General features: G+C 44.5%; 1 protein-coding gene and 1 non-coding gene across 2 annotated transcripts in view; one reads left to right on the top strand and one right to left on the bottom strand.

Annotated features, from left to right (window-relative positions):
* Positions 1-639: 639 nt before the first annotated feature.
* The window catches only part of SEC31B (SEC31 homolog B, COPII component), a 30702-nt gene continuing 15455 nt past the window's right edge, over positions 640-15886 (bottom strand). The window contains 10 exon segments of the mRNA XM_077124461.1: positions 640-942; positions 4333-4464; positions 5016-5177; positions 5324-5441; positions 6246-6324; positions 6327-6396; positions 6736-6779; positions 6782-6878; positions 7856-7949; positions 8153-8362. Of these exon segments, the coding sequence (XP_076980576.1) occupies positions 640-942; positions 4333-4464; positions 5016-5177; positions 5324-5441; positions 6246-6324; positions 6327-6396; positions 6736-6779; positions 6782-6878; positions 7856-7949; positions 8153-8362 (1309 nt within the window).
* Positions 2954-3056, top strand: LOC143654632 (U6 spliceosomal RNA). The gene has a single exon (XR_013161838.1). It is a non-coding gene; the product is annotated as a U6 spliceosomal RNA (small nuclear RNA).

Raw genomic sequence — 15886 nt, forward strand, 5'->3', positions numbered from 1 at the left:
ATTTTCTATTTCTACTCATTTCTTATAAACGATATCTCACAATAGTTGTCTTTATGGGCCTCACTTATTTTCAAGCTTCTTCCATGTTGCAGCATGTCTCATAACCTCATTGTTTCTTTTGCCTGTCCAGTCAGCTATTTCCCTTACTTCTTTTAGATCTCTCCGCTCATTTGCTCATTTCCTTTGACAGGTATAATACTCCTCCAGGTATCATAAGCAACTTGAAATTAATTAGAACTTAAACTGAATCCATGTATCCAGAGTATGGTGGGACATGAACCACAAGTTCCACCACAGTGACTTGCTTTGGGTTACTCGGAAAAGACTCAGAGCCTGCTCATGATGATTACCCTTCTGTCATTCCTTCTTATCCTACCTACCCTTTGGGATAATACCGTGAAAAACCTTCCCCTTGGCTTTGGTAAAATATCTAGGACATCAGCAATAGTGGCAACAAAGGAAAACAACCTTGCATTCCTCATCTCCCCTAGCCACCTCACAAGGGGTCTCTGGGCCTCTGGTAAAGGGTGAAGTGTTTTTTGTCCAGTGGGTAGGTGCAGTGTAGGGGAAAAACTAATAAGAGTTAGAATGCCTGTAATCTGGGTCACAGTTAGTTTTGTATCCCCTGGATTTGATACTTCAGGCTGGAATATCAGATGTGGATTCCAGGCTTTGGGTAAATACCTCTGAGCCTCCAGCCTTGAGGCTTCCTACGTTCAAGAATTGTCAAAGCATCTCTTTGTCTTGCAGTGAAGCTTGCTGGATCTTGTTCTGACAATAGTTTAGACTTCCTGATCCCAGGCCTTCCTGCAGCTCAGCAGACTGCTTCAGGAATTCAGATTCTGTGGTGACTTGACTGATGAAGACTCGGTGGGGGCAAGGCTGTGGCAGCTGGTGGGCAGGGGTACCGCAGAGGCCAAAGGTGACCAGCTCTCCCCCAAACTGGTGAGCCAAAACAAAGGAGGGATAATATTAACGTTCAAGCTGAAAACTAACACCAAGTCAGGATCAAAGGGGAAACTATGTACCGTTCAATACTAAGATAGGAAATCGATAGTAAGAGCACGCCTGTGTGTGGGCCAGGGTCAGGAATTGAGCATGGAATATGCCCCCCACACCCAAACCACATCTGCATGCTTAGCACCATCAGCTGAAAACTTCGGCACCTGGTGCTCATCTTCTCACCTGTTCTAAATCATCATTTTCCTAAAATGGGCTAAAAGGCTTGGCATTATCACAACCTTTAGACTCACTACAGCCAAGTGACAAAGTCTTGTCTTTTCTTCTTGTCCAGCATCTCTCATGCAGGTCCCTCTATTTCATTCCCACTACTAGCACACCTAAATTACTGACTATATTGCTGGCCTGGTTTTGCCCGCCCTCCAATCCAACCCTTAGGTTACCACCCTGTCCTTGTTGCTACTCAGGAGCTTGTAATGACTACATAAGGCCACAGGAGAGAGCTTAACCCTTCTACCTCTAGTGCACAAAATCCTCCAAAATCAGGGCCGGGCTTTCTTCTCCAAACAGCTCTCCCTGCTCATTTATGTGATCTTTTCACATCCCTCAAACACCTGGTTCGTTCCTGCTTCTGTGCCTTTGCCCACCGCAACACCCCCACTTCAGTGCCAAATTAGATATTTTATACGAGGCACCTGGCACAAGATGGGTGCATAGTAAAGGTCCTTATTCCAGCAGTTCCCACCTTCCCTGCCCATTAAAACCAGCTAGAGAGCTCTTTTAAAATGAATTTCTAGGGTTGTCAGATCACACTCCAGACAATAAAATCAGAATCTCTGGGGGTGATACCAGTATTCTTCAAAGCTCTCCAAGTCATTCTAGCGTGCAGCCAAGGTTGAGAACTTCTGTTTTATTTTTTAACTATTCACCAGTTCCTATCCTAAGATCCAAATTCTCAATGAACTTTCCCACCAGAATTCCTATTTGTCATGACTCCTACAGGTGGTGATAGTAGCACAACATTGTGACTGTAATTAGCAGCACTGAACTATGTAATTGAAAGTGGTTAAAACAGATAATTTTAGGTTGTATATGTTACCAGAATATTTTTTTTAAATCAACAATATAGAACTCTACAACACAGAACGTGAACCCCAATGTCAACTATGAAACATAGTTAAAAACATAATTATAATAATATTCATTCATCATTTGTAACAAAGGTTCTGCACTAATGCAAAGGTTAATAAAAGGGAAAACTGTGTGTGTATATGGTAACTCTCTACTTTCTGCAAAGAAACTTTCTTGAAGTTAACATTTACCCTTCTTTGTTTTTCCTCACCAGTTTGGGAGAAAGCTGGTCACCTTTCTTCATGGTTTTTCTATAAACCCACAGCTGCTCTAATAAAATTTAAAATTTTAAAAAAGAATAAAGGAAAAAATCTAAAACAGAAATTAGTGAAACAAAACCATCTTAACTTTTTATTTGTATAGTACTTTATGCTTTTACAAAGTACTTACACATTCTCTTTCACGGTTCCTGTTAATTTACTAATATAAGCTGGGAAGATACTACTATCTCTGTTTTAACAGATAAGAACACTGAAGTTCTGAGAGGTTAAGATCGCCCAGCTAGTAAGTGGCAGAGCTATGATAAGAATTCAGGTCTCCTGACATCTAGTTCAGAGCTGGGCACCTCACTGTCTCTGAGTGTATTAATTTTACCTCGAACCTCTGCTTTTATGCAACTGTTACAGTTCAATCCTAAAATGTAAACATTCTGCTAGGTGCTTTAGGGCCTTGATATTCAGAGTGTGGTCCTCAGACCAGCACCAAGGGCAATAAACTAGGAACTTAGAAATTCAGCATCTTGGGATCTACCCCAAAACTAATGAATCAGACTCTGAATTTTAACAAGATCCTCCATGATTTCTGAACACATTGAAGTTTGAGAAGTACTGCTTAGGGTATTCAAAAATGGACATATCCATGCTTGCTTCAGCAGCACATATACTAAAATTGGAATGATACAGAAAAGATTGGCATAGCCCCTGCGCTAGGATGATATGCGAATTCGTGAAGCGTTCCATATTTTTAAAAAAATGGACATATTCTTAACCTCAAGGAATCCATTATTATATATAATCTCTGTGCTGGTCTGAATCTGTGGTGGACCTCAGAAAAGCCATGCCCTTTGATCCTCATTCAATATTGCTGGGTGGGAGTATTTTGATTGTTTCCATGAAGATGTGACCCACCCAGTTGTGGGTGTTAACTTTTGATTAGATGATTTCCATGGAGGTGTGTCTTCACCCACTGAAGGTGGAGTTGCTTGCTGGAATCCTTTAAAAGAGGAAACATTTTGGAGACAGTCCCTTTTGGTAGAGCCACAAAAAGCCAGCAGACACCGCCATGTTCGTCATGTGCCCTTCCAGCTGAGAGAGAAACGTTAAACGTCGTCAACCTTCTTGAACCAAGGTATCTTTCCCTGGGTGCCTTAAATTGGACATTTCTATAGACTTGTTTTAATTGGGACATTTTCTCGGCCTTAGAACTGTAAACTAGCAACTTATTAAATTCCCCTTGTTAAAAGCCATTCCGTTTCTGGTATATTGCATTCCAGCAGCTAGCAAACTAGAACAATCTATTATAACCTCCAGATACGTATATAAACAACTTCAGTGCAGTTAGAATGTATCATTAAAGGAGTATAAATCTGTGGGATTACATCAGTGACATTGATTTTGACTAGGGTTAAAGAAGGGTTTCCTGGAGGAGATGGCATTTAAACAGGACCTTGAAAGGCTACACTGAAAGGATCAAAAGGTATTTAAGTAAGGTCTTGAAAGGATTCATTGGGCACAGGAGAGAGCTGAAGAGGCAGGAGAGTTGAGGACTTCTTTATGGAACAGAAGGTAGTCACATGTAATTGAAGCATAAGGAATACACGGGAATGAAGTAGAAATGAAAACTGGAAAAGCAAGGGGGGCCCTATGTGCACTTGGCCTTCGGTCTACAAGATGTGGGGGCTCAATGGTTATGAGAAGGGGAGTGACGTAATAAAATCGAAATATGTTTTCTTCCCTGCTTTGTATTACTTAGTGCCAATCCAGACATATAAAGATTACAGAAAAATCAGGCTATTTTCCATAACCAAGAGATCTAAATCAATCAATTTTTTTAGACAGGACTGGAACGGCAAGGAGGGCAGAGAAAGGATGAAGGGGTAGATGAGATGGAAGCTATAGTGATTCTATACTGAAGAAGTGGGACCTAATATAGGACAGAAGCAGTGGGAATAAACCTCCAAAAGAACTTTGCTCTAGCCTGGGCACATGATACACACACCCCCTATATACACACTACACTTACAGTAAATGAAGCTTCTGCTGGCCTTCTAATCCATTAGGGGGGCTTTTTCAGGGAAGGTATCACTGTTGCTTGGGCCATCTGTCCTGGCACCTGCAATGGCGGGAGAGGCTGGCCTTTGAAAGGAAAGGAGATCTGGGGCAAAGGGCATCTGTATCATTAGTCTGAAGTGGGGATTTAGCCAGGAAATCACCTATAAACTCCATTTTGAGAGGAACACTTGGGACACTGAATGTGGCATAAAAAGGCTGGATACTCATATTACAGGGGCTGGGGCTGGGAGTGAGGGCGTGATTCCCATGCAGCGGAATGATTCTTGGAGAACCTACTGTGCCCAAAGTCCACAATGGAGTGTAACACAAATGGGGATATGGGAAAGAGGGAGACAAGACAGTTCATAGTGCTGAAATAATGGTCCCAGTAAAGAGGTCCTATGTCACTGACTACAGGAAACATCTAAGAACAAGAGTTAAAATGAAGGCCTCCTTTGTACTGTGGCAGTAACTGACATCCTTCCAGGAAGATGGGCACTGGAGCAAAGGCCCAGCCCTCCTAAACCCAGGGCTCTGGTCTCCTAGGCTCCAACAGACCCCACCTCTTCCCAGGCCACATATCGCCCCCCTGCTACTTTCTCTGCCCACAGAGAAGCTCCTTCTCTCCAGCATTCTCCACCAAATCCTTCTAACCTTGTCAACTTATCTCATCTGCTGGACTTCCCAGCTCCTACCCATCACAGAATATAAACGAATCCCACCATCAAAGGAGGCAGCAGAGAACACTGAAGGGTCCTGAGGGCACCACTGAACATCAAAGCACCAGGTGCTCTGAGTGGGTAGTTCATGTGCCACCTAATATCAGGGGACACAGCCATTAACAGCCATGCAGACCACAAAACCTTGACTTAGGCAACGCAACCCAAAAAACACAGCTGTAGCTGGGATTCCTCTACCATCTCACCTCCCATCCTGACATTCTTGCAGAAGGCCAAGCCTACCTTATTGCTCCCCAGGTTCCAGCTCAAGATCTGGTTGTCCTTGGCACTACTGAGCTGCAGCTCAGAATGAGCTCGACTCCATGATCCTGACATGATCCCTTTGAAAAGGAAAGAGAAACTAACATTTATTGAATGCCTGCTATGAGTAGAGTACCTTATATATATCTGAGATAAATCCCAGCCCTCTAAAGTAGGTAGTCTGATTTAATCTTACAAATGTAAAAAAGCAAGGCTTTGAAAAGTTGAGTAACTTTCAGACAGTTACACAGCCACTAGTGGGAGATGAACCCAAATTGAACTCCAGAGCCTGTGCACTGAACCACTTCGCCTCCCAGGAGTCACGCAGAATGGCCTGCTTTTCTCTGATTGTAGAGCAGGGACTGTGAATCAGTATGAAGTGGGTAAGCACCCATCTCTATGGATGAACCCTCTTCTGTAGAATTTTATCTCAGGAAGGTAGTGAGGACCTAATCCTCAAATACCCCCAAGAAGGTAGAAAGGTAACAAGGTCCTTTGGTTAGAAAGAACAGATGGGGGGTGGGGGTGGGGGTGACTTTTCCCTCTGCTGTGGATCCAAGCGTTACAGCTTCAAGGGCAGGCCTATTAGCAGAATAGACAGAAGCTAAGTTGCTTTTATTAAGGAAGAGACCTGGAGGAGGTAACCTTATCCTAAGGAAATGAGCATTAGCCTTGGATCAGAGTCTGGAGACTCTTTCAGGTGGACTAAAGACTGGTTTCAGTATTTCTCATGATCCTACATCCATTCCCATCTCTGGAAGTTGCATGGAATCTCAGACTATTCTTCAAAACCCAAAGTTGGGAAGGAACTCATGTTAGTTGGGGTTGGAGCCAGGACTTAGGACTGTGTGTTCACTGGGATGGCTTTGAACCTGGGGAAGATGTTGGGTGGGGACAACACAACAGATGTTACCTGCTGTGGTTCTCCAGCACCTTCAGGGGTGAGGAGGCAAAATGCAAGCCCCACAGCTGGATCACGGGAGATGATCATCCTCTGAGCAGAGTACCAGCTGGGTGGCTGTGTTCGGTTGCCAGGCCAGGCCTGAGCAATGCATCTGTGAACAAAGTGCATCCCAACAGGTGATGTTATCTGACTCTTCTGGTTATGAACCTTTTTCTGCCCAGTTAGAATGAGACTGCTCCAAGGGCAGGTTTTGTGTCATCTTCTATATGACTGAGAATACCACAGACATCAGGGAATAAGTTGCAACCATGAATAAGTAAGGAATAGAAGAAACCTTCAGATCAGATTTTTAGCTTTCCTAAGCTTTCATGCTCAATGGCAAGTCTGCTACGGGGTTGAATGCACATGAGCAGTGGCTGAAAGCAGCTTCAACCGACAGGCCTGAGGAGAGACTAGACCCCAAGTTTGCATCCTGGTCTCCACTACTCACCCTGCTGCTGTGATCACTGACTTTGATGATAGATTGGTTCTTCGGAGATTTCACACAACTACCTTGCCACTGGGGTGGGCAGAAGACAGAATGTACTGTACTTGCCGGTTCCAAGACAGTGCCTTGATAGCCTCTGGGGGCTCCTGAGGCAGATGGCAGAGGGGACAACTTGTCACCTCCTGGACCAAGGGACATCTGCTATTCCCCTCTCCCAACCAACCACAGAAAGCCCAAGAATAGACATGGAGCTATCAAAACCTAAGCAGTCTCAGGGAGCTAGGAGTTACATTTTCCATGGAGGATCCTTTAGGATATTGATGTAAAAGCTGAGAGAATGGCAGACTTGGATATTTTCCTCTAACCCAAGGTGCTTTTGAGAGGATAGAGGCAAGATTTAAAAATAGCCCTCTTGTCTATAACGAAGAGAGGAGAAAGAGAGATAGTGAAAGAGGTATATATCCCCCAAGATCCCCCAGAAAGAGTGAGACAGAAAGAAAAGCACTGCTACTTTAAAAGCACAAAGTGTCATCAAATTCAACCTAATGCATCCCACAGTAATGTTAGCATAAGTCAGGAAAAAGCCAAGGAAGCAAAAAGATGGGCCCAGTTATAGACCATCAGATAGGCGCACACAGGCAGAAGACAAAAGACAGAGCAGCTCCCCCCCATGCTCCCCCATTGCATGGGACAACCATAAACAGAGGCAAGGTTGACCTTACCTACACAAGGAACACATATATATCTGGGTGTCCTACTCGCTCTCTCTTTAGGGAGCCCAGGGCCCTACCCAACCCTGCCTAAACTGTATTAATAACAAATAGCGCTTCAGCCCCTTCCCTTAACATCTTTTACTCTACCCCTCTTCTTCATTTTCCTTTCAAAACCTCCTAGGACAGCTAATGACCACTAGTCACCACTCAGCTCCCACCCACCCTCTGCTCTCCCTCCCAACCCTGCTTACCAACTGGCTGGTAGCATCCTAGAGTGTGGAGTTTCACTGCCCTCCAGTGGTAATGTCTGAAACCTCCTGTGTATTGGCTGGCTACAGAATTCAAATTCAAGACTTTCCTTGGAAAAGTCAGCTGTACACTCTAAGCAACAGTGCCAGGAGCCTTCTCACCTGTGATTTGGATCCTGGTGTCATTGGCACACTTGGGTTATTCAAATCCCAAATGAAGATTTCAGAATGATTGGCTCCTGAGGCCAGGAGGTCGCTCTGTGGAAAGAATAGGCTTTGGAGACACAGCCATCCCAGAAAGAGATGAGAGCAGGAAAGGGGGGCTAGAGGCCCATATTTGGAACTATCCAAAGCCTTGCCCGTAACAGCATGGGAAGGGGTCAGAGTTAAGGTCTGTAAGCCGTAAGTGAATGCTCCCATTTAGACTTGTTACTCTGTGGTGTGGCTATGTTTGACTACCTGGAATTCAGTAGCTGGAAAGGATTAAAGTCAAGGGCCCTGAGAGCTCCCTTATGCTTCTGTCTCTGGGTAATCACCGGCTCCTTCCCTGAAGACAAGATGTGGGTCACATTGTATAGACTAAGCATGCCATTGTCCCCGCTGCCTGCAATAACCCCAGAGCCTTCTAGAAGTCCATTGCCAAAGCTCCCCCAGTTCAATTTGTGAAAACTACAAAGAGGAGGAACTGTCACCAGCACCAACTCGGGTCCACATCAGTAAGCAGAGGTGAGGATCTTTTTCAGCCTTGTTATTATGCAGGCATCCCCACCCCTGGCCAGGGCCTGCCTATTTCTCTCATTTCCCAGACGCAGAACAGAGGTCTCCTCTGCCCAGTCATGCCCTTTCTCTTAAAGAAGATTCTACCTGTTGCACTAGAAGCCTGGTGGCCACTGCAATTAAATTACATTTAGGGGTGCTTTTTGGCTTTAAAGTTAACATTATTGGGGTTATTATAGGTTGGGCACTCTGAAAAATTAATCGAATAAATTACTTAATCCTCACAATTCAAATAGACAAGTATAATAATAACAACGAATACTGAGTGTTGGCTATATACAGGCACTGTTTTAATGTATCATATGTGTTTTAGTTTACTAAAGCTGCCAGAATGCAACACACCAGAGATGGATTGGCTTTTAATAAGAGGATTTATTTAATTAAAAATTTATAGTTCTTCAGAGGAAAGGCAGCTAGCTTTCATCTGAGTTTCTCTATCACATGGGAAGGCACGTGGTGACTTCTGCTGGCATTCTCTCTTGGCTTCTGGGTTCCAACAGCTTGCCCTGGGGTGATTTCTTTCTGCATCTCTGAATGTCTGGGCTGAGCTGCGAGTGCTGAGATGAGGTATGCTGAGCTGCTTGAGCTGTGCTGTGTTGAGCTCCCTCTGACCTCTCTCTTTTAAGCCTCCAGCTAATTAAATGAAAGGTCACTCGTTGTGGAAGGCACTCCTCTTAGCTGACTGCAGATATAATCAGCCATAGATGAATTTCACATGCTTTATGACTTAAGACCACAGCAACAGAACAACAGGACATCATCACCTGGCCAAGCTGACACCTGAACCTAACTATCACAACGTGTATTACAAATATTAGCTGACAATATTCAACAATCCCATGAGGTAAAGATTATTACTTCCATTTTCAATTGAGAAAACTGAGGCACAAAGAAGTTATAAAACTTGTGTTCATTCAGCTAGTAATTTTACAGTTAGGAAGTAGCAGACCCAAGGCTCAAAGCCAGTCCCATCTTATTCCAGCGCCTGAGTTCTCAACCACTGTAAAATACTACCTCCTGCTTAAAGGTAGATTTGGTAGATTCTAATTGTTCTGTACTAAATGAGAAGCAGGTTCTCTCAGTCAACAACTGCTGCTCCTCAATTGGAAGAGAGAAAATACCCAAGGACCCAACAATGACCTCTCCACTAATGCCTCTCCCAAGTAGCTGGCCCACTGGAGCTACTACATGACTGCGATGGACCAAGACACAGGGGCATAAGAGGATAAATACCCCACTTGGGAAATACTTTCTTGGCTCTCTGAGAATGCTCCTAACAAGATGCGCCTGCATCTTGCACAAAAGAAAAAATTTGACCTTGAGATGCCTGCTGCCACATATGCCTAGGGAAGGCTAGGGGACGCTACACTGGTGCCTGTGAGTGTGGGGTACATGTTGCGGGGTTGGGGAGGTGTGGGGCCATGAGAGCGAGGTGCCGCTCAGGCAGGCCTTGGAGCTCAGGAGCAGGGTGTGGCATGGGGAACACAGAGGTAGGGCACTGCTGGAGGTGGGTCAGGAGGCTGAGCGGATGGGCTGAGGCAGGATGCAGGTGGCTGTGTGGAGCGTGTGGGTTGTGGTGTGAGGGTGTGGGTACAGGGCACAGAAGTCAGGATGCAGGGAGAGCAGGGCAGGAGTGTGTCCTTGCACAGCGGAAGGGGTCAAGGAGGGCTGGGATGTGGATGCCCGAGTGTGTAGGGACACGGTAAGTGGGGTGTATATCAGGGGCGGATAATGTCGGATAGGCAGGACCCTGGAGCAGGTGCACAGGTGTGGGGGTTTGGGGGAGGCAGACGTGCACGCGTGTGCAGGGCAGGAGCCATGTGGCACAGATGTGCAGGAGAGCACCTGCCAGGTGTGGGAGAAGGGCGCTTATGTGGGGGTGGGGCGGGGCAAGGGTGTGCACGTGTTTGGGCAGGGTGGCTGGAGTACAGGGGTCAAGAGGTCAGTGCACGGATGCGTGGATGCCCAGTGGGAGGATGTGGCTGTGTGCATGCGTGGGTCTAGGGTGTGCGTGGGTAGAGCTCAGGGGCAGTGGGGTGGGATTGCATCTCAGTGGGCTGGAGGCGGGTATGGCCCTGATGTGCACTTCAGCGTGTGCCCAGAGCTGAGGGGCGTGGCTACAGTGGGCACATGCGGGTGCACACATGTGCACACACACACAAATTTATCTTCTGTTCCCTGTTCAGTTAACAGAGCAGAGGTGATTGACTCATTTCTTGAGCCCACTGAATGATCGAGTCTCCTTTTTTGCTTAACATGTCAGCTTCATCCCACTCTCCCAGGGGTTCTCAGTCATGACCCATTCAGACACCAGCTTTCACCCTCACTGGTGAAGTGGTTAACAACAGGAATGTACTTTATAAATGCATTTAGAAAAAGAATCATTTTGTTACATCCTGTGTTCTGTATTTCTGTCGCTTTGAAGTAACTGTGTTCTCTAACCCTTGGGTAATCCTCCCTGGGGGCTCATCTCCCTTTACTCTGATCTGTATGTCATGTTCTCTGACCATACTGAGGTCACTGCAACTTCTCCTACCATTCCCAGGTGACTGGCCATATCCTCCTCTGATCCCTGTGTGATCTGTTATGAACTTCACTTGGGGGGGGGTACAGATACTGATGTGTGCATGCACAGAGCTGGGAGTGGGGTGGGGTAGCGTGACGGTATAGGCTGGGGGCAGGTGTGGCCAAGGTATGAAGGTGAGTGTTGACAGCCTGGATGCGCAGGTGACTGCCTGCATGGGGTAGGGAAGGGGAGGTGGGGGTTGGGGACTGGACGCAGGTGCGGGGTCTGAGGAGGGGCAGGGCGAGACTGTGCGCTTGCTGAGAAGAGGTGTGTCAGGCTGGGACTGGCTTGCACACATGCGCGGGGCGGGGGTGGGGATGCATGGGGCGGGGGTGGGGATGCATGGGGAGGGATGCTTGGAGTGCAGTGTGGGGGGCAGGTGACGGGGTTCAGGTGCATGGGGTGTGGAGGAGTCTCCAGTCGTGGGGCAGGAGCAATGCCCATGAGAGCAGCGTTTTCAAGGAACGCTGCGTGGCTTATTTCCTTGTCCCTGTCTCCCTGTCCATGCGCTCCTGAGGGCTGAGGGCCTCCGTTAGGCTGTTTGCACTAGCTGGACAGTCTCTGGTTCTTTGCATCTCAATTCTTCTGCTTATTCAACCAGGGCCTCCATATGTGGTGTAGAAGACCCTCCCAGGTCACTTACACTCTGGAATCGCTGTCCCTGTCAATTTTTCTGTCCCTTCTCTAGCTGTGCCTTGGAGCCAGGGCGAAGTTGACCTATCCTATTCCACCATCTTCCCAGAACTCTTCACGTTGATCTTAATATGGCAGAAGAATGTGTTCCATACTGGCTTGAGAGGCTGCCATGTCATCCAGGGTGACAGCTTAGCATGGGCAGAGGACAAGGCAACAGAGAAGCTAGTGAAGTTCATAACAGATCACACAGGGATCAGAGGAGGATATGGCCAGTCACCTGGGAATGGTAGGAGAAGTTGCAGTGACCTCATGGTCAGAGAACATGACATACAGATCAGAGTAAAGGGAGATGAGCCCCCACAGAGGATTACCAAAGGGTTAGAGAACACAGTTACTTCAAAGCGACAGAAATACAGAACACAGGATGTGACAAAATGATTTTTTTTCTAAATGCATTTATAAAGTACATTCCTGTTGTTAACCACTTCACCAGTGAGGGTGAAAGCTGGTGTCTGAATGGGTCATGACTGAGAACCCCTGGGAGAGTGGGATGAAGCTGACATGTTAAGCAAAAAAGGAGACTCGATCATTCAGTGGGCTCAAGAAATGAGTCAATCACCTCTGCTCTGTTAACTGAACAGGGAACAGGAGATAAATTTGTGTGTGTGTGCACATGTGTGGAGAGAGAGGAGAGAGAAAGAGGGAAAACACAAATGTGACAAAATGTTAACTGGCAGGCAGAAGTGAAAGACAGATGGGTGTTTATTGCACTATTCTGCAACTTTTTTTGTTTGATTTTTTTTTCAAAATAAAAAGTTAAAAAATGAAAGAGATGGCCTTTAGTCTGAAACAGGAACTAAGCGAGAAGTTTAAGACACAGAAAGTTAAGTGTGTATAGGAAGATGGTAACTTTCAAAACACAGGAATAAAGGTGGAATTATCTGCTAAATAAGTTCCCAGGATAACGATGGCAGTGATGAAGACGTTATGGCACCACAGAATGATGGGTGACAACTAAAGAAAATACAAATTATGCAATTCCTACTCAGACCTCAAAGCAGAATTTCCAAATTCTGAGACAGCCCTCAGAATCTACATATTTAACAAAAAACCCAGGTGGTTTTTACAGGTAGCCAGGGGTAAGCCAGGGTTGAGAACAGCTTAGAACAAGAGGGGAAGAAGTTGAGTTTCATAAACATAGAACCAGGATTAATTACCAGTGTTCTAGTTAGCCAGCTGCTGGAATGCAATATACCACAAATGGAATGGCTTTTAAAAGGGGGAATTTAATGAGTTGCTAGTTTACAGTTCTAAGGCCGAGAAAATGTCCCAATTAAAGCAAGTCTATAGAAATGTCCAATCTAAGCCATCTGGGGAATGATACCTTGGTTCAAGAAGGCCAACGACGTTCAACGTTTCTCTCTCAGTTGGAAGGTCACATGGCGAACATGGCGGCATCTGCTGGCTTTCATGTGGCTCTCTCCTGGCTTCCGGTTTCATGAAGCTCCCTGGGAGACATTTTCCTTCTTCATCTTCAAAGCTCGCTGGCTGGTGGACTCTGCTTCTTGTGGCTATGTCATTCTGCTCTGCTGTCTCTGAATCTCTAAATCTCCAAAATGTTTCCTCTTTTATAGGATTCCAGTAAACTAATCAAGATGCACCCAAATCTCCACCTAATCCATTTTAACAACCACTCTTGATCACTCAAGATCACATCAAGATCACATCAAGATGTGACTCCCTAAGTCACATCTCCAGGGAGATGATCAATTACAGTTTCAAACATACAGTACTGAATAGGGATTAGAAGAAACGGTTTACAAAATGGAATTAGGATTAAAACATGGTTTTTCTAGGGTACATACATCCTTTCAAACCATCACAACCAGTAAAGGCTAAAGAAAATAAATTTAGACCTGTGAGATCAGGAGGTTGTACCAGCTAAACTAATCTGAGGCTGAGCTTTGGCTACTAGTTTACTAGCTGCTGGAATGCAGTATACTAGAAACAGAATGGCCTCTAAAAAGGGGAATTTAATAAGATGCTAGCTTGCAGTTCTAAAGTTGTGAAAATATCCAAATTAAAGCAAGTATATAAAAATGTCCAAAATAAGGTACCAACAAGAGGTTACCTTCACTCAGGAAAGGCTGATGAAGTTCAGGGTTTCTTTTTCAAATAGAAAGGTACGTGGCAAACATGGCAACATCTGTTAGCTTTCTCTCCAGGCTTGTTTTGTGAAGCTTCCTGCGGGGCATTTTCCTTCTTCATTTCCAAAGGTCTCTGGCTGTGTGGTTCTTGTGGTTCCTGTGACTCTAAAAAGAGACTGTCTCTAAAATGTTTCCTCTTATAAAGGATTCCAGCAAACTAATCAAGACTGGAATGAGTGGAGTCACATCTCTCTCCAATTCAAGATTAATAGCCACAACTGGGCGAGTCACATTTCATGGAGATAATCTAATCAAAGATTCCAACCTACAGTATTGAATAGGGATTAAAAGAAACTTTATTTCCACATGGTTGGATCAGGATTAAAACATGGCTTTTCTAGGGTATATAATTCTTTCAAACCAGTACAGCTACTTTATGATTAGGAATATGTGCTGTATAGATTCTTTCATTTGTAATTTATACACTTCCTTGTTTTTGGATTTTGCTTCTATTTGCTTACTAAAGTTCCTTTTGAAAAATCCCAACCACATGTTAGTGAACTAAAATGGTAAATAATTTGTCCACATCCAGCCAAAATAGCTGGGGAGATCCAAATTTTGTTAAAAGTCAAGCAGAATTACTTGGTATATACCCAGAAAACGTGAAAGCAGTGACACAAACAGACATTTGTACATTGAAGTTCATAGTGCATTATTCACAAACACCAAAAGATAGAAACAATCCAAATGCCCATCAACAGATGAGCGGATTAACAAAATGTGGCATACACACACACACACACACACACACAATGGGATATTATGCAACAGTAAGACAAGATGATGCCCTGAAGCACATGACAAGATGGATGAGCCTTGGGGTCATAATGCTGAGTGAAATAAGCCAGACACAGAAGGATAGATACTGTATGAAATCCACTTTTATGAGCATGGTAAAGGTAAAATTGGGGGGTTATAATACAAAATATAGGAGACTTAGAGATACATAGAAACTAGAGATGGATGAATGGTTAGCCAATGGGGTTGAACTCAAATGTAAGGGAATAGATAGAAGTGAAGGTGGTTCTCTAGTGGGTCTATAAATAATATTATCATATTGAAGGTAAACATGGTTGAAAGAGGTGGTATAGACTTATATGTCCCACTGATTAACAATACAAATATAAATAAGTTCTTGCATGAACTACTTCAAAGGTATGATTTCTGTATAAGGAGTGTTTAGGTTCAGGGTACAGGGAGAAAACTACTATTGCATGCTATTGGCTGTGTTTAACAGGAAAATATTAGCAGTACCACAGCAACACTACTAGTAAATAATGGGTGGAGGGATGGAGTTAAGGAGAGATTTAGATTTTCTATTTGGTGAGGGTATTGGTTATCTTTCTCTTGGGAACAATGAAATTATCTAAAACTGAGAGTGTTGATGGACTGGGGACTTTGGGCATTATACATGATGCCTAGTGCATGCAGATGGCTGAAGGATGCACTGACTGAGAAACAGATTGGTGAACGATGGTGTATACATATGATGGAACATTGTGCTGCTACTAAAAAGAATGAAGTTGTGAGGTATGCAACACTGTGAACGAACTTGTGGGACATTTGGTGAGGCAAAATAAGCCAGAAACAAAAAAGCAATTATTGTATGGTGTGCTGTTTGAAATTATGTATGTACCCTAGAAAAGCCATGTTTTAATCATAGTTCCATTTTGTAAAGGCAACCATTTCTTCTAATCCCTATTCAGTATTGTATGTTTGAAACTGTAATTAGATCATCTCCATGGAGATATGATTTAATCAAGAGTAGTTGTTAAGCTGCATTAGGGGAGATGTGTCTCCACCCATCTGAGTGGGTCTTGATTAGTTTCTGAAATCCTATAAAAGAGGAAACATTTTGGAGAACGAGAGATTCAGAGAGAGCAGAGCAGAACGACATAGCCATGAGAAGCAGAGTCCACTAGCTAGCAACCTTTGGAGATGAAGAAGGAAAATGTGTCCCAGGGAGCTTCATGAAACAGGAAGCCAGGAGAGGAAGTTATCAGATGA

The sequence above is a fragment of the Tamandua tetradactyla genome, chromosome 13 (assembly GCF_023851605.1).
Source record: "Tamandua tetradactyla isolate mTamTet1 chromosome 13, mTamTet1.pri, whole genome shotgun sequence".
In the NCBI taxonomy this organism is placed as follows: Eukaryota; Metazoa; Chordata; class Mammalia; order Pilosa; family Myrmecophagidae; genus Tamandua; species Tamandua tetradactyla.